Source organism: Ziziphus jujuba, chromosome 10 (genome assembly GCF_031755915.1).
Source record: "Ziziphus jujuba cultivar Dongzao chromosome 10, ASM3175591v1".
NCBI classification, from domain to species: Eukaryota; Viridiplantae; Streptophyta; class Magnoliopsida; order Rosales; family Rhamnaceae; genus Ziziphus; species Ziziphus jujuba.
This window is the reverse complement of record NC_083388.1, coordinates 25,114,370-25,134,392: the sequence shown is the minus strand read 5'-3', so window position 1 is coordinate 25,134,392 and position 20,023 is coordinate 25,114,370. Positions and strand designations below refer to the sequence as shown.

The 20,023-nt window shown below is 34.8% G+C and overlaps 1 protein-coding gene and 2 pseudogenes across 1 annotated transcript; 2 read left to right on the top strand and 1 right to left on the bottom strand.

The window, feature by feature from the left end:
* Positions 1–2,085: 2,085 nt before the first annotated feature.
* On the bottom strand, positions 2,086–3,441 carry LOC132799711 (uncharacterized). Its single transcript, XM_060812167.1, has 3 exons — positions 3,437–3,441; positions 2,776–3,279; positions 2,086–2,494 (listed from the first exon to the last, which is right to left on the bottom strand). The coding sequence occupies exons 1-3, from the start codon at positions 3,439–3,441 to the stop codon at positions 2,086–2,088; spliced, it is 918 nt and encodes a 305-aa protein (XP_060668150.1).
* A 5,390-nt stretch (positions 3,442–8,831) lies between these two features.
* On the top strand, positions 8,832–13,841 carry LOC107404345 (germin-like protein subfamily 1 member 14; annotated as a pseudogene).
* Positions 13,842–15,187: 1,346 nt separating this feature from the next.
* Positions 15,188–16,869, top strand: LOC107404346 (germin-like protein subfamily 1 member 16; annotated as a pseudogene).
* Positions 16,870–20,023: the final 3,154 nt, after the last annotated feature.

The following is a 20,023-nucleotide window of genomic DNA, read 5'->3' as shown; positions in this document are numbered from 1 at the left end:
GAGAAGATAGGCGGTACAACAGGGAACTCGCCGGAAATCGATTTCCCGACGAGCCACCGTGGTTACCAGAGCCCGTCATTGCCGGCGGCGCGTCCGGTGGCCACTGGTCATGATTTTTGGTGGGAAGGTAGATCGGGTAATGGATGATTCAACGGGACCGGCAGTGAGGCAAATGGAGGTCTGGTTTAGGAGAAATAAGCCATAGAATGAAACAGGCCGCTCGCCAGAAAACACCCCGATCCAGATACGTCGCCAGCGATCTGGCCGTGATTTTTGGCTGGCTGGTCGGTTTTGATGGGTGGGTCACGGTGGTCAAGTGCATGTACTGTTCTGGTGGCCGAAAATGGGTGAACGGCGGTTGGCCGGTCCTTTCCCTTTTTCTCTCTCTTTCTCTATCCTCTTTCTCTCTCCTCCTTCTCCTTCTCTCTCCTCCCTCCCCTTCTTAACCAGTCAAAATGTCCCTGGGTGACATTGTGCACTCACGGGTGGATCCACTTTTGTAACATGTGGAATCACTATTCACACACATACAGATCCATGAATAGTAAATGTTATCTCGGAAAAACTTCACAGGTCTGTAACTTTCAAACCACATGTCCAAATCGGACGTGCCGCTAGTCTATGAACTCGTATCGATGAGTACTTCACAACCATGCATCATTTAAAGATCAACTTTGGATGAACAAAAAGTCAACTTTGGCATCCCTTGGACAATTTGGACCTCAACTTGTTTTGCTCATAACTTTCAAACAGTAGCTCCGATTTCAACGTGCTACTAGTCTATGAACTTGGGATGACATGTACTTTGCAAGGTATCTCGGTCAACCTAGAATTCTTGCCAAGTCAAAAAGTCAAAGTTTGACCCTTTTCGATCAACGATGGTCAAACCCAATCAAATCTGGTCAACTTGAGAAATTTCTAACATATTTTGGGATGGGATGTTACACATTTAGAAAGGCAGATTTTACATCCATTTGATGTATCTTCTAACCATGTTGAGCTGCTAAAGAAATAATCAATCTTACCATTTCTAGTTGAGCAACGGGAGTAAATACTTCATCATAGTCTATTCCAGCTCTTTGACTATAGCCTTTTGCTAGTAATCTTGCCTTGTACCTTTCAATCTTTCCTTTGGCATTCTTCTTGGCTTTATACACCCACTTCACGCCAATAGCCTTGGATCCTTGTGGAAGTAAAGCTGGTTCCCATGTTTCTTTCTTCTTGATTACTTTTATCTCCTCATCCATTTCCAATTCTTATCTTCCATTGCCTCTTGGAAGTTCACGGGTTCACAATCAGCAAATAAACAAAACAAAGTGAGATCATCTTGGTTTTCAGTTACCTCATATATCTCTCGTAAACTTGTAAACCGTGGGGTCGTTTCACTTGAACTTCCACCTTCTTGAAGACCTGCGGTTGGTGAAGTTGGTGGGGTGATCGCCTCCTCTCTCATTAGCTCCACTCCTGACTGTTCTGCTTCTTCCTCTTCAAGATATGGGAAAAAATTATAGCTTTCATCATGTGATTCCCAATTACACTATTCTTCTTCATTAAATATAACATCCCGGCTGATTATTGTTTTCCCACTTTTAGGATTGTAGAGCTTGTACCCTTTAGAGTTTATATCATAGCCGATGAAGACATATGTAACAGCCCAGTCGACCCGCATGCGATATTGTTCGCTTTGGGCCCAGCCCGGATGGTTTTGTCAAAACGCGTCGCAAGGGAAAGGTATCCACACCCTCTTTTAAGGCATGCTTTGTTCCCCTTTCCAACCGATGTGGGATCTCACAATCCTCCCCCCTTGGAGCCCAGCGTCCTCGCTGGCACACCGATCCGGGTACTGGCTCTGATACCATTTGTAATAACCCAATCCACCCGTATGCGATATTGTCCGCTTTGGGCCCAGCCCGCACGGTTTTTTCAAAACGCGTCACAAGGGAAAGGTATCCACACCCTCTTTTAAGGCATGCTTCGTTCTCCTTTCCAACCGATGTGGGATCTCACACATACTTCTCACTTTTATCATCGATTTGCTTCTTTTCTCATCAGGTACACGTGCATGAGCTATGCTTCCAAACACTCTTAAGTGTGAAATACCTTGCTTCCTTCCACTCCAAGTTTCTTGAGGTGTTTTTCCCCACACACTTCTTGTTGGAGGTCAGTTAGATAGGTAAACAGCATATGCAACTGCCTCTGCCCAAACTCCTTCGGCAACCTCGTGCTTTTAAGCATGCTTCTCACCATATCTAGGATTGTTCTATTTTTCCTTTCTACCACACCGTTCTGTTGGGGGGATCTTAGCACTGTTAGAAACCTTCGAATTCCATGATCTTCATAATATTTTTGGAATTCATTTGATGTAAACTCTCCTCCACGGTCAGATCTCATGGATTTTATCAAAAGGCCACTTTCCTTCTCAACAAGAGCTTTAAACTTCTTAACGTTTTCAAACACCTCTGATTTTTCCTTTAAAAAATACACCCATATCTTTCTTGAAAAATCATCAATAAAAAGAAGAAAATAGTTACTCTTACCAAGTGAGCTTGGCTTCAAAGGACCACACATATCCGTGTGAATGAGCTCCAATGGCCTTCGAGCCTTTAAATTTGTCTCCTTTGGAAAACTTTTCTTGAATTGTTTTCCAAGTAAGCACCCTTCGCATACATGATTCGGATTGTGAATACTAGGTAGTCCTCTCACCATCTCCCTTTTGGACAGCAACCTAAGCCTCTAAAATTTAAATGCTCGAATCTAAGATGCCAAAGCCAATACCCATCTTTGTAGCAAGCCTTGAGACACTTGGAAGCATCATTTTGAATGTTGAATGTGAACATCTTATTTCTTGACATCGGCACCTTGGTAATTAAGTTGCTTGCATTGTCCCTTATACAAAGATGGTTGTCTCTTAGATGAATATCATAACCTTTTTCCAAAAGCTGTCCAAGACTCAAGATGTTGCTCTTCATACTCAGCACATAATATACATTTGATATGAAGTGGCGTTTTCCACTCTTTAACCGAATAAGGATGCTACCTTTTCCTTTTATTGCTACTTTGGACTCTTCCCCAAAAGATACATTGCCTCTTACAGATTCATCAAGCTCCACAAAGATGCCTCTTCTTCCACACATGTGATTGCTTGCACCGGTGTCTAAATACCATGTATTGTCTTCACTTCTTTCCTTATCTTTGTAAGCCAACAGCAAGGTACCATCTTCTTGACTTCTTTCTTCAACATAGTTCACCTTCTTTTCAATCTTATTGTAGCCAAAGTTTCTACATTCGAAAGCATAATGACCAAATTTTCCACATTTGTAACACTTTACATGGGACTTATTATCATACCTTGGTACTGAAAAACCTCTCCCATGGCCCCTTATTGATCCTCTTCCTCTTTGAAAGTTGCTATTGTGATCATGACCAAACTTCCAACCCCATCCAGGTTTTTGCCTGCGGCCATATCCTCGGGCACTGATACGAACCTAGGACGACGTGCTCCTAAACCCATATTATATTAAGTTCAAGTTCTAATGGAATGGACCTCAACCCCTAACCAACCTGTGGTTAGAAACCTTGGTATAATGTAGACGCCACAATAGGGGATGGAAAACCTATTGATAAGTCAAGCTAAAACAACCAATTCTCTAATGGTGTTTTAGGTGTTCTCAAAGAACAAAGAGATAATTAATCTCACAAGTATTTTCTTTAGCAAATCAAAGTTAATTCTTATTGATAACTAAGCCTTTAAATAGGCTTTGAAAAGACAACTTAAAAAACCCTAGAACATAAAGAAAACTGGCCACCACACATAAAGAAACCTAGTTGGCCGAAACTATACTTCCTTTCCTAATCTAAGTTTGATTAATTAATTCCTTTATATTAAATTAGGAATTAATTAATTTACAATGGAAACAATAAAATAAAAACCTTCCTAAAGTTATTTGTCCAGAAAATAAATAAATAAAAGCCAAAAAGTAATGGTAGTTTCCTAAAACAAATTAGGAAACTAAAAATGCTAGCCTTTTGATCAAGTTGACTTTGATCAATCTTTGACCTCTTTGAGCTCCAAATCAGCTTCTAGATGCTTTGTAGGATTCCAAATAAGTTGAATATGAAGTCCCACACGTTTCCCATGCTTGGAAAAATAAGAAAAGGCTAATATAGTAAAATACAGTAAAGCCAGCAAGCAATACAGCAAATTCGGCCAAATTGTTGAAGCTGTCCGTACAAGCCCTTTTTGATTGCATTTGAGGCTGATTTAACTTGATTCCATGACCTCTTAGGCATATGTATTGAACCCATAAAGCATTGGAACCATTTCATGCTTCCCGGACTCCAAAAATGTACCAAAGCCATCACTTGGGTCCGTGCCAATCTCCAGCGCTTGTATCAGCAAAACAGGTCTTGGTTCTTTGGTCATGATCATTCCTTCTTGATTATGATTTATCCTTTGAATAAGCACATCAAGGTTATCCTTGAAATTCTTGGCTTGTGCTCTAGTGATTGGTCCCACCTTCATCTGTATGGGATCAGCACCCCAGCAGGTTGTCGGTTGAACGATCTCGGGCAGATTCGCATCAGGCACGGCCTTGTCCTTATTGGCTTCGATCATTGTGACCGCTGTAGGTTTCCTCTTTAGTTGCATCAATTCGAGTCTTGAACAATTGTTCCACTATTCCTTCCTTCTTCTTTTTCTTTTCTTCATAAGCTCGCAACGAACCTAATAGCTGCTCCAATGACATAGCTTCCAAGTCTTTTGTTCCTTCGATAATGGCAACAATATGATCAAACTTTGAATCTAATAATCTAAGAATTTTCTCCATGATCTTTACATCATTCAATTTTTCACCTTTCCTTTTTAATTGATTGGTCACCATCAAGACTCTAGAAAAATAATCTGATATGACTTCTCCTTCCTTCATATGCAGCATTTCAAACTCAGCTCTCAAGCTTTGAAGCCACACCTTCTTGACTAGATTGGCTTCCTTGTAGGAGATTTGAAGCTTCTCCTATGCTTCTTTAGCTGACTTGGCTTTTGAGATCTTCTCAAACGCATCATCATCCAATCCTTGATAGATTAGATAGAGAACCTTCTTGTCTTTCTTTTTTGAGTCTCTCAAATTGTCTCTTTGGTTTTTAGTTAGACCACCTTCATTCTCTGATTCGATGTAGCCTTTCTCCACTACATCCCACACGTCTTGGGTGCCAAGCAAAGCCTTGATCTTGATACTTTAATTATCATAGTTATTCTTGTTGAGTGTTGGAACTTGGAAGGGAACCATACCATTATTGGTCTTTCTTTTTTTATCACGGATACTGTTCACGTGACTGTTCATGCAGATTGTTCATGCATGCACTGTTTATGCTACCGTTCATGCGATACCAGCTTTGATACCACTTTGTTAGATGAAAACAAAAACCAGAAGCAAAAAATAAAAACAGAGCAGCAAAACATAATGCAAACTAGGGGTGGGCATGGATTGGGTTGGTTTGGTTTTGGACCGAAATACAATCCAATCCATACATATCGGTTTTTCTAATTTACAATCAAAACCAAACCATTAAAGCATTAAATTCAAACCAAACGAAACCATTTATGATCGGTTTGGTTTGGATTGGTTGATCGGTTTAAAACTTACTAATTTATAAATATATAATACAAATAAAAAAATTTTCAAATTTAAAATATAAATAATAAATTATAATTATCCAAACATAAAGTACAATTAGAATAATACAACATAGTCTACAATGGAAAATAAAGAAGAAAATGTAGCAAATGATACACATCATACACTTTTTAAATAGCAAACATTAATGTTATCATCTCACTACTATAAAATCAAATTAAAATTGTTAAAAAAAAATAATGTAAAATAATACATTTGTCAAAATTCATTCACTCAAGAATCAATGCATAATTCCTTTTTTTTTTATCTTAAAATTTTGGTAAATCATAAGTCAATCAACGTTAACAGATTCACTAATTTTAGTTGATTCTGTAAGCTCTACAAAGATCAAAACAATAAAATTAGCAATAAATTATATTTAAACATTTATATATATATATATGATGGGAATGTAAATATATATATATATATATATTATGGTGATAGTGATGGACTGGTGGCATGCGGTAACAAAGGTAAATGTTTAGTTTAGGATTATAATTTATAATTTGATTTGGGATTTGGGATATGAGGATGTAAAAGAAAAAAAAATATACATATATATATATATATATATTAAAAATCAATATATAAAAATGGAAAAAAATTTAAAAATTAATATATAAAAATGAAAAAAAATACTAAAATTAATATATAAAAATAAAAAAAATAAAAAATATATAATTTTTTAGTTATATAATATATTATTTGGATTGGATTGGATTTATATTTCCAATCCATAACCAATCCAATCCATACAATTTATAATATTTTGAACCCAATCCAATCCAATTGATGTAAAAATCCAATCCAAACCGTTAAAAATGGATTGGATTAGGCAGGTTGAACGGGTTGGATTGGATTTTGCCCACCCCTAATGCAAACACCAGAAGAAAAGGAAAAAAATTGCTACTAGTTTATTCAATGGTTCTCAACCGTTTTTGGCTTTCAGCACACACAAGAAAAAAAAAAAAAAACATAACAATATTTATACTAATAATTAACCCTACCTACATAAAACATCATAAAATTACCATAAAAGAAGTTTCTAAAACTTGGACCATAAGTAATCAAGGCCCACAAAATAATAAAAAAATAAACTAAAAAGTCAAGTTTATATTTGAACAAGCTGCTGTTTGATGGTTTATCTGGTTTTAGCAGAACAGCGTCGTTTATGGAAGCTCGTAATATAACAATGGTATTGCCACATCAGCAGAACCACTGGGTTCACTTAAAAGATACTATGTCATTTTGGTTTTAGTCTGTTGAAACAGATTTGATGCCACATCACAAACAATGTGTTTTGAGAGAGGGAGTCCACAAGCCATGCACGGGTCTTCTTCAAGAATCAAAACAGAGTGGTGGTTGTCTTCTACTTCCAGAGTGAGAAAATTTCAGATCAGTTTTAGAGAGAGAAATTCCAAAGTTCTTTTATGTTGTCCATCGCTTTGTGTTTATGTGACACTGAATGGTTTCTTTGGGGAAACCATTGAGCGAGGGTGTATTTGGGGCTTTGGGATTGGTTTTTTGGATTTTATTTTATTATTATTATTATTTTTTTTATGTGAGATCACCATTGTTGATATGAATTAGACCTTGTAAACATATTCAACTTTATTTAGTGCAGAAGCTTCACATTCAAGCACGAGAACGTAGGTTGATTTCGACCGAACCTCGATAAGTTTCTATGTTAATTTTTAGATTTAGGTTCTTGAATTTTGTTCTTAGAATTCATAACAATAGTCTATTTGTTGAATTCCAAATTTCCAATTATTTCCACCGACTATATATCCACCATATTGTGACAGACTTAATTAATAAATAGCTACATCATGTAGAAAGTTTAAAAATTAATTAGTGCCTCTAATATCATATTGAATATGAGAGAACTCTTTAATGGGTAAATTACTATTTTTTTTAATTTATTTTTTTCCTTCTTTTCAATGGCTTCTTTGTTAGATATTAGAAATGCATGCATTGTCGATATTGGACAGTCCAGAAATTTATGTGAGAGGAAAATTAATATGCCCCATATATCAGTTTAATACTTAACAAGCAATCTTTATATAAAGAAATTACCAATAAAAAGTATTCATCTGATTATTTGTCAAATTTCACATTCTTTTATATCAACTAATTCAAAAAACGTTATAATGCTAAATTAATTTTTAAGATGGAATAATTTAATGCTTCTGCCAATTTCATCATAAGAATTGAATGACGCTTTAAAAATATAAGCATATTTATTATTTTTTCTCAAAAGAGTATAATAAATCATATTGTTAGTTAAATTACTTATTAAAGAAGTGGGCAAATTGATGAAGATCTTCTCTAGAGAAGAAACAACCAAAGGTATTTCTGTCCAGCATTAATAAAATTAACAGCCGGGTGCCGGCCCCAAAACATAAGGTATTTAATCATTATTTTACTAAGCGACCGATCTCAATTGCTTCTCAAAAAAAAAAAAAAAAGACACTTCAATTGCTTTCCCTGCCATAAGGGATATCTTTATAGAATTGTACTTGAATTGATCAGAACATGTACAGCAGTTGTGACAATTATTTCAACTTAAAAATTTCAGCATGAATTACCGGCTGAGCAAAACCAATATGGGACTTTGACATGGTACTGAAAGGTGCCCTAGTTAATAAAAATGAAGTTTTTAATTAAAAATGAAGTTTTTAGTAGAAAACAAACAAATTAATATTTAGCTTAAATCATATATAGTAAAAGGGAATTAAGTTGCAATCTTTAAGACATGAATTAATAAAAATAATAAAAAAAAAGGACCATTTAATTCGAGATACAATGAAGTAAAAATTAAATAAGTTTTACTTGTTCTTTTAATGGTTGAAGAACATTTTTTCCTCGATTAAGATAAACAGTAAATAAATAAGCAGTGGAAAATTGTCCAAGTTTTCTACGTATTTCGTGCAGAGAAAATACAGAGACTAGTTCCTTAACTAGTCTTGGCTTGGCATCCTCCTTTGCCTCTGCCTCTGATCCCAGCCCTCTGCAGAACTTCTATGTTGCAGTCAAAGACTTTGACATTGAACCTACTTGTATGTTTACCTTTTTTATTTTCCTTTACCTATATTTAATTTTATAGTATATATAGTATAGTATTAATTCCTAAACTAATAAAAGTTTCTCCTTTGAGCAGTGTTCGTGAATGGAAATTTCTGCAAGAACCCCAAGGATGTCACGGCCAACGGTTTCTTCTTTTCGAGGCTTGATAAGCCCAAGGACACATCTAACCCACTTGGCTCAAACGTAACTCAACTCAACGTTGACAAAACACCAGGACTCAACACTTTGGCCATATCCTTGGCTCGTATTGACTATGCACCATATGGTCTAAACCCCCACACACTCAACCTCGAGGCACCGAAATGCTTGTAGTCATAGAGGGAACATTGGAGGTTGGTTTTGTAACATCCAACCAAAAAGATGGAAGCAACAAACTTTTCACTAAAATCCTCAACAAAGGAGACGTGTTTGTGTGTTCCCAATTGGTCTCATTCATTTTTAGTTCAACAGGGAGATTACAATGATGTTGCTTTTGCTGCTTTAAGCAGCCAAAACGCAGGAGTTATCACTATTGCTAACGCGGTGTTAGGATCAGACCCTTGTCTCAATCCTGATGTTCTCACCAAGGCTTTCCAAGTTGATAAGAATATTATTGACTGTCTCTAGAAGCAGTTCTGGGCTGATAACAATTATTAGACCCTTATTATATAATATGAAGCAACCATTGATTAATACACTATCTTATGTACTTTTTTCATTTAATAAGGTTTGCTGTGTGTTGCAATCATTGCAATAAAAGTAGAAGGGTTGACCAATGGATGCCTTTTTCTATAATTGTTTTGGGTATTACTATACATATATATGATATTGTTTTAATGGTCAAGTAGAATCATATTTGGTTGAAATTTGGAGTCTAAAAAAGTGTTAAATCCCTTAATATTTTCCAAATATAATGTACTAGACATGATTAGAGATGAGTTAAAAGGGAAAGAAAACCAACAATGTATGACACTACTAAGACGTGATCGTATAATCATTTTAGGGTGCGAGTGATGAATGCCGTCTTTATTGGAATAGTAATTCATGATTTGAATTTGGTAATTACTTTAATATTTCCTACCAGAGTATTTTGTAACATCCCTTCCCGAAGTACATCGGAAATTTCTAAAATTTGACCAAGGCTGATCGGGTTTGACCGTCGTTGACCAAGAAGGGGTCAAATGTTAACTTTTTGTTCCTGATGGAATTTCACATTGACCGAGGTACCATTAAAAAGTACACGTTGTCACGAGTTCATAGACTAGTAGCATGTCAAAAACGGAGCTAAAGTTTGAAAGTTATGAGGAAAACAAGTTGAGGTCCAAACTGTCCAAGGGGTGCCAGAGTTGACTTTTTGTTCATGCAAAGTTGAGCTTTAACTCATGTATGTTGTGAAGTACTCGTCGATACGAGTTCATAGACTAGTGGTACATCCGATTTAGACATGTGGTTTGAAAGTTATGGATATGCAAAGTTTGTTGAATACCGTAATATTTTAATATATTTTTACTTGAGTGAACAGTGTGTGCCACGTGTCGTATTTTCAGCCAATCCCGTGAGTGAACAGTATCACCCACAGATGGCTTTTATTTTGGCCAAAACACATGAGCTGACGAAGGAGAGAGAAAGAGGGGAGGGGAGAGAGAGAGAGAGCTAGAGAGAGAAACCCAACCGGCCAACTGCTGTTCACCCAATTCCGGCCACCAGAACAGTACACGTGCCACCCTAGCTTGAAGCCCACCTGAAAACCGGCCGGCCAACTGACCGCCGACACTCCCGGATCGAGACTTTTTCCCGCGGCGGCGCCGATTACTTCAAACCTAGATCTGTCTCTATTCCGACCTCCGTTTGCCTCACTGCCGGTCCCGTTGAGTCACCCATTCCCCGATCTACCTTTCCACCAAAAATCACGGCTAGTGGCCACCGGACGCGCCGCCCGCGGTGGCGGATTCTGGTGACCATGGCGGCTCGTCGGGAAATCGACTTTCCGGCGCGTTTCCAGTTGCACCGCCATCCTTTCCCACTAATTTCGACCCTCTGAACCTAAATTCGGTGTCCACTTTCCTCAATTCTTAATGGATTGTGAGAATCGAAGGCCTAAAATCCGTGAGCTTTCCGGCGAGATTCCCGCCACCTCGGGTTCGATCTCCGGGAAATAAGACCAGATTCGTAATCCTCTTTCCACAAGCTTTGATTCGGTTTATTACTCACAAAATTTGGTTAACATTTGTGTTAAACCCCCCGGGTACAGGGTATTATTTATCTGAATAAAATATTAATTTATTTGACATTGTGTAATATTATTGTTTTAGGAGCACATGTGCATCATGGAATTGATCCCATGGAGGATCTTGGGTTAATTGCATGCTCGAGGTGAGTGACCCACCTTCGAAATTAATTTTGGAAGTCAAATTAATTATATTCTGATATTTTAATATTTGAATGTTTTTATTTTATGTTAATTGTTAGATAAATTGTGAATTAAATTTTGATGCCCATATTTGAATAAATTGAAATGTATGATTTTTGATAAATTATAGAAATCTAGATTTTATGACAATTTGATATTTAAAGGAATTGTAAAAGTAATATTATTTGATTTATTACAGAATTTATTTGTGAATTTATTTTGATTAATAAAAAATGCATTTATATAAATTTATGCATTGTGGAAATTATTTTATGGTATTGAGAATTTGTGGAATTAAATTATATATGAAATTCATGTGGTTTTAATATTATTTTTGGTATGATTTGATTGTAAAGATTTCAAGAAAAATATTGATTTAAGTATGGTGCTCTCAAAATATATATTTATGCACTTGAAATATTATCTAGTTGATTTTATGATATGAGAAAAATTATATATTATTGATGGATTTATGCTAGAAATGTTAAAGAAAAATGTGGGAAGGTGAGTTGAAAAATGGTATAATTCCCACGGTGAATTTTGAAAAAAATTAGTTTATTTTAATAATAAAATTGGTTACTTGTTTTAAACACACTCATACAATACTGGTGTTCTGTACTGTATATGTGGATGAGCACGCAAGTTATAATGTCTCCCGTGAGTTGCCATCAGGCCGAGGGCAAGCAAGTTTGATATTGGCCATAAGCTGCCCCCTCCATGGCTGGGATGACGGTTTAAGCAGCGGTGCTATCGAGATGCCGAAGCGACCGTATGCAAGTTTCTCTCTTTAACCTCCCGCCAGATGGTACTCGGGACGCTGGGTATCATAGGGCATCACTGGTATATAGTGTGGTGCGTCAAGTATTATTTTTCAGATATAAATTTTAAATCCTAAAGTTTTAAAGCAGCATACAAATTAAATGTATTTAATTTGTTTTATCATCTATTTCCAATTAGTATTTTCTAAAATATAATTATTCATATTTTAGGTCACTTATTTTAAATTAATGTTTTTAAAATGCATCTTGCCATAAAAATATTATATAGATTGGTTGAATATTTCAAAATGAATATTATAGTGTTTTTCTACCACTTATTTTACAGGATTGTTGTAATTATTTAAATTATATTTTTGATACTGTTTATTTTGATTTACTAAATTAAATTTTATGAATTATATATTGAATTTTTCCTTTATGTTATATTTCTTTGACACAAGTATTCTAAATTTATTTTATTATATTTCATTACATTTTATTTGTATTTGGATTATTTAATTATTTATTAAATTAATTATTCCTTGATTTTTGGGGCATAAAAGATTGGGTTTTGCGAAAATATTTTAAAAATGGAATTTTTCCAACGGAGTGAATGGTAAGGGTTTTGAGAGAAATATTATTTCCAATTAATTATTAATTATTTATTTATTTATTCTTAATTAATCAATTGTACTATAATTATTATTACTATTATTATTGTATAGTAGATTGGATTACTCACTGAGATGATTAGCATCTCATATTTTTAAATTTCATTCCCCTAGGTACAAGGATTGGTAGACGTTGATCGTCCGGGGCGAACTTGGCGTCTCAGTTCATTTGCCAAAAGTCCGAGAAGTATTTCCTACCTTTTTCCTCTTCATCTTGTATTGCTTCCTTATTTGACATTGTATTAATTTCATATTTATTTGTATAATGCTCTGTAAACTGTATTGGACACATTTTATTAAATACTGCATTAATTCCCTGTTATTATTTTGGAGTGCTGTAAATTTGTGGAAACAAATTATAGTAATGTGGGAGGAATAAGGTGGTGTATATAGAAGTGTGTTTTCAGTGTAGGAAATTTGTGGTAAGTCCAACCTTTAGGGGAGGTTCTGCCGGATTTTCCATTGGAAGGTTCGGTAGTGCTTCCATGGGATCAGGGTTTGTCTAGGATTCCGGTGAGGAATTTTGGACGGGTCCTGAAAATTTGGTGATAATTATTTTAGAGACTTTGTCAATAGAAATGAATGCTGAATTAATTTCCACCTGAAGAAAATTTTGTACTCTCATAGACACAATCTACAAGGTTTGCTGATAGCTAGTCCTCTAAATTCTAATGTAATGCTTGAAACGCAAGATAGAAATTATATAAATGCAATATTGAAAAGAGTTGTTGCAATAGCAATTCTTATTCATAAATATATTAGCTGAAGTAGATAATATGTTTCTCTTTTAATTCTAATGAATAATCCATGACCTTGTAATTATGGATATGAGGAGCATACAAACAGCACTACTTTAATCTTCTAATTGTTATATATAATAATTAAAAAAATACTTCAAGGAATATTATATTCACCCTTCATCTCCAATGCATGGACTGTAACATCCAATCAAGATGATAACATTTTCTTCACCCTTCATATCCAATTAATGCATGGATCGTAACATCCATCCAAGATGATAACCGCCTCTTTACGAAAATCCTTAACAAGGGAGATGTATTTGTATTCCCAGTTGCTCTCATTCACTTCCAATTCAACAGGGGAAATAGCAATGCAGTAGCCTTCGCCGGTCTGAGCACAAAATGCAGGAGTACTCACCATTGCTGACTCTGTATTTGATTCAGATCCTCGTATTAATCCTGATGTGCTCACCAAGGCCTTCCAAGTTGACAAGAATATCATTGACTATCTCCAGAAGTAGTTGACAACAATTAGATCCTAATTATATTAGAGGCCGCCATTGAATTCATAAACTATATGTTAGCTTAACATTTTAATAAGGGTTGCAATATGTGTTTCCCTATTGTTGGATTCAGATTCATTTTTAAAATACGAAGAACGGTATTGTATACCATTATCTAATTTCATTTTTCAGTTATAATATTTCATCCAATATGTTAATCATTTTTGCCTCTCTAAATCAGAAACTCTCTTATTCTGTGTCTCTCTAAATCATAAACTCTGTTATCATCTCTCTTTCTCTTTTTAACTCTTGAAACTAATTTTGAAAACTTTATATGATGTAAAAATTAAAAATATACAAGTACAAAATCATCAAACCACCATTGACAAGGAGTTTGAAGATCACTTCAAGCTTGAGAGATTGCTATTTGTTTTCATTGGAGAAAATGGGGAGAGAGAATTTGTTGTCCTTTAATTTCGTTAATGAATTCATAGTAGTATTCTTCAAGGCCTTTACTTCGCCAGCAATTTATTTTCTCTATTTTGAAGCTAATAAACTTTAATTTTCATGCATTAATTACCATAATCATCCAAGTAGAATTTGAGCCATAGGATAAAGTGAAAATTATAATGAAACAAAATTCCATATAATTAGTATGATATTTGAACCTTTTTATTTTTTTAATGATCAATTAGTATAATATTTGTTTTAAGTTTGGAGTCTAAAAAAGTATTAAATCCCTTGATCTTCTCCAGACGTAATATAGTAGAAGGGAGTAGAAATGAGTTTATTTATTTATTTTTTAGATGAAATTGAAAGAAACTAACTAATAAACGTAATCATACTATCAGTTTGGGGTGCGATTGATCAGTATCGTCTTTATTGGAATTACTAATCATGATTTTTATTTCGTAATTACTTTATATTTCGAACCATAATATGTGGTAATAGTTTTCAACCAAAAAAAAAAAGAAATAATTTTTGTTAATAATAATTTAAGAGACTTTATGAACATAAGATGAATGCTAAATTCATTTCCAGCTGAAGAAAATTCTGTACTCGGACAGGTACAGCCTTCAGGGTTTCATGATCACTAGTGCTCTAAATTCTGATATATTGCGTGCTACGCAAGATAGAATTTATAAATGCAATATTAAAAAAACGCTGGCTTTAAACTTTTTTTTGGAGTTTAATTCTTATTGTCATAAAGGTATTTTGGAGTAAATATTAGAATTCTTTTTTAACTCCAATGAATATTCCGCTTAACCCTTAACATCCAAGGGCCAGATTGTAATACAAGAATCAAATGCCTTTATAAAAAAATAAAAATAAATAAAAAATTATGTAATAATGACTTTACAATTATGATTTGTAATTTTCTAATCTAACAATTCAATCACATTATATAAGCTAATTAATCAAGAAAGGAGGGCAAATGCCACACCGACTGGTAGAGCAAATGAAAGGAAGTTGTCGTTCTATCACCTTTTAGGTTTGAGGCTGTGGGAGTCCTGATTTATTTTAAACACCAAATAAAGTTAAATACTTGTTCAACTGAATAATCAAAGGCAGGCACAGCGATAATGTCAACATAAATTTAATTTCACACCATTTACGTACAGCGGAGATAGCAATGAGGTCGTTCAATAACATTCAACTTCTAGTTAAAATAACCAAACAATTACAACAAAAAATCAAAGGAATAAGGAGAGTACGTGAGGAAAAAAAAAAAAAAGACCATTTCTATGTGGCAAAAATTTCAATGCTGAAAGCATAAGGTCATGAGGAAATTAATTAAAAAAATAAATAAATAAAAAAAAGATAAAGAATGCTTGTATATATGTAGTGGTTGAAGAATGGTTCTACCTTTATTAAGAGACTGGAAACCATTGGATAGAGATTTTTAAGTCTTCTATCTGCTTCAAAGGATACAAAGACTAGTTTGCTGATTTCCCCTCTATAAATAGCCATGTTTTCCACAAAGATTTCTCATCCCTCACCTTACATTATACTATAAAAAAAATTAAGTATAAATTTTGGACAAGTTTTTCTAAAATGTGCAAGGTGCTCATCTCCTTTTGTCCTCTATCATCTTGGCTTTGGCCTGCTCCTTTGCCTCTGCCTCGGATCCTGACCCTGTTCAGGACTTCTGTGTGGCCTTAAATGACACCAAAACCTGTGGCTGTACGTATACAATATTATATTAACATATACTTGAATTTCTATTTATGGTATTTGTTGAAATGTGTTTGATGGTTCTATAATTACGAAATTTATGTGTTTGATACCAAACAGGGCGGTAAGTATATATTATAGCATTATACATGCATTTTAATTTCTATTCCATTATCATTATACATTTTAAAATATGGTTGTCGAAAGGTGTTTGATACTAAGTAGAAAATTTTCTGTTGAGCAGTGTTTGTGAATGGAAAGTTCTACAAGGACCCCAAGCTTGCCGACGCAGGGGATTTCTTCTTCTCTGGGCTTGATAAACCTGGAAACACATCGAACCCAGTTGGGTCGAAAGTGACTCCAGTGGTTGTAAACAAAATTCCAGGGCTTAACACTTTGGAAATCTCCCTCGGTCGCATTGACTTTGCACCGTACGGTCTAAACCCTCCACACACTCATCCCCGAGCTACCGAAATCCTAGTGGTCGTAGAGCGAGCATTGGAGGTCGGTTTTGTAACATCCAACCAAAAAGATGGAAGCAACAAACTCTTCACTAAAATCCTCAACAAAGGAGATGTTTGTGTTCCCAGTTGGTCTCATTCATTTCCAGTTCAACAGGGGAGATAACAATGCTCTTGCTTTTGCTGGTCTGAGCAGCCAAAACCCCGGAGTTATCACTATTGCTAATGCTGTGTTTGGATCAGATCCTCATATAAATCCTGATGTTCTCACCAAGGCTTTCCAAGTTGATAAGAATATTATTGAGTATCTCCAGGAGCAGTTCTGGGCTGATAACAATTAGACCCTTCTTATATAATATTAAGTAACCATGGATTAATTCATTATACTTATGTACTTTTCTCATTTTTCAATAAGGTTTGCTATGCATCTTGCAGTCATTGCAATAAGTATACTTTTTAAATAAAAGTAGAAGGGTCGACCGATGGATGCCTTTTTCTAATTGTTTTGGGTATCACTATATATATATAATATTGTTCTAATTATGTCTTAATCACGAAGTCATGATTTCTATATATATATATATATATTCCCCTTTCTTGACCCACCAAATCCGACTAAACACAGTTCTCCCATTGACCACTGCCACTAAATATATTGAGACTTTTTTTATTTGAATTTTCAAAGTAAGTTTCGTTAACTAACATTATATATGTCAGTGGTTTTAGGGCTCACATTACCACATAATTACTGTAGTACCAGAAAATGAAAGAAATGGATGCTGTTGAGCATTTTACACTTCACGTTGGTCTATATATTAGATCCTTTTTAGTCTCATGCTGATCGTATTCCAATTTATTCCAAACAAATATCCAGTGGAGAAAACAGGGGCCTGCTTGACTCTTCATGGGGGAAGTGCTACTACAAATATATTTAGCATATAGAATAAGTTCAAAACTATGTTCCAATTGATGCCCCGAATTTCAGTTTTCTGTTAAAATCCGTCGAAGATCCCTCACCGAAATCCTAGACAAATCCTGATCCCAGGGAAACCCTACCGGACCCTCCAATGGAAAATCTGGTAGAACCTGCCCTAAGGATTGGACTTATCACAATTTTCCTGTACTGAAAATACACTTCTATTGTAACATGTTGTCCCGAAGTACACCGAAAATTTCTCAAATTTGACCAAGGTTGATCGGGTTTGACCGTCATTGACCGAGAAGGGGTCAAATGTTTACTTTTTGCGCCTAATGAATTTCACATTGATCGAGGTACCATTAAAAAGTACACCTTTTCACGAATTCATAGACTAGCAGCACGTTGAAAACAGAGCTATAGTTTGAAAGTTGAGGTTCAAACTGTCCAAGGGATGCTGGAGTTGACTTTTTGTTCATGCAAAGTTGAGCTTTGACTCATGCATGATTGTGAAGTACTCATCGATACAAGTTCATAGACTAGTGGCACGCTTAAATTGGACATCTAGTTAAAAGGTTATGGACCTGTAAATTTTTCAAATACAGTATTATTTCAATATTATTTTTAAATATGTGAATAGTGTGCCACGTATGACTTATTAAAGGGTGCCATGTCACAATGGTGAGATGCCACATGTGAACCATGATCAAATACCATATTATTTTATTATTATTCTATACAATAATATTATTTTAATATTATTTTATATAATTGTTTATTTATTTTCTTTTTCTTTTTCTTTTTCTTTCTTCTCCCCACGTGGGAAAAAAAGAGGGGGGGGGGGGGGGGGGGGGGGGAGGGGACACGGGACCTTCTTCTGCTTCTTCTTCTTCCTCCCGATGATCTCTCTCTCTCGGTCTGCATTTTTTTTCGGGCCATCGGACGGCCCACGGCTAAGCCAACTCAGCCATTGATTCTCCGGCCGGTTGGCCGACGGACGCGCTGGGATCGGCGCCCAACATCGGCGACCGGTGTCCTCCCCGTTGACCAGTTTTTCGGCGGCGTGACTGGTCCTTTCCCATGAATTTGGGCCCCTTCAATCCGTTTCCAAGCTCGGATTGGCTCAAATCTTGCTCAATTGTGAGATATGACAAGAGACCCGTTTCGGCAGCAACTTCATGGTAGGATTCCGGCGACCTCCGGCGGCGGTTGGACCAATTGAAGGTATCTTCTTGATGCTCTCATCATAAGCTTCAAATTGGTAGCTAGAATGTGAATTATAATTGAGTAATTAGGAGGCTGCCATTGATGGAGCTAGGTTGTGTTTATGTTGAAATGGGATAGAGGTTAGACAAGCCCTTAGTCAATTGCCATTACATTTGGGTTCTTAATGATTGTTAGAGGCTAAAGGAATGGTTAATTTGAATTAATTGACAAGATATTGAAAAATCCCAAATTTGCAGTTTAGGCCATATGGGTTCATCCTGTATTCTACCAAATTAGGGTGGACAATGTTGATATTATCAAGCAGAAGGGGTAAAAGGATTGTAATAGATTTTGTGAGTTTACTTGTTATGTTGATTGGAATTATTATACAAAAATTTTAGTTAGCATTTATATAGATTGATATATATATATATATACACATGTATGGTGAACATATGATGCATATATGTATGTATACACATGTACTGTGAACATATGATACATATATGTATGTATATATATATATATTTATATGTATTGTTAATGGGCATATACATATATATATATATATATATATATGGAGATGTGTGATGTTATATGAAAATACATAATTATATATATGTGGATATATATGTGTGTGTGTGTGTGTGTGAATATATATATCTATCTATGTACTTGTGTGCATCAAGACATTTATACATATGTATTTTATATCATTCAAAATTTTGAAGTATATCACACATGTTTTAAATTTTAAGAGATATTGTTATTTGATTTTATTGTGTTATTTTTATGTGATTTAAATATATTCGTTTTATAGAATTTATTATATCATAGGTGTTTAATATTTAAGAAACTGCTATTTAAATTTATGATGCTAAGTTATGTTGATTTAGTATATATGTTGCCCCATATTTATATTTTGGGTTGTTAAATTAAGTATATTTTATGTTAATTAAATATTTGAAAAATGAATTTTATGTGTTGGATATTTAACTAAGTTATTATTAATATTGAAGATGCCAAATTGTGTTGAATTGAATTATTGTGGAAGAGACTAATTTTATGAAATTATGATTTAAATTTTATTAAGTTTATTGTTGATTTAAATGTTGAAATTTTGATGCATAAATAATGCATTTATGTGATTTTAATACTGTATGAATTTCTATGTATCCTTTTATTATTGTTTTGGTATATTGGATAAAAGCATATGAATTGGATTATAATTTATCTAAATTTAATATTTTATAATATTATGAAATTTATAGTTTTTTTTAAGATGCACCCATACACGTACCGGTGTTCTCTGCTGTATATGTGATTATGATAAGCGCGCAAGTTACAATGTCTCCCGTGAGTTGCCATTGGACCGAGGGCAGCCAAGTTTGATATTGGCCATAAGCCGCCCCCTCCATGGCTGGGATGACAGTTTAAGCAGC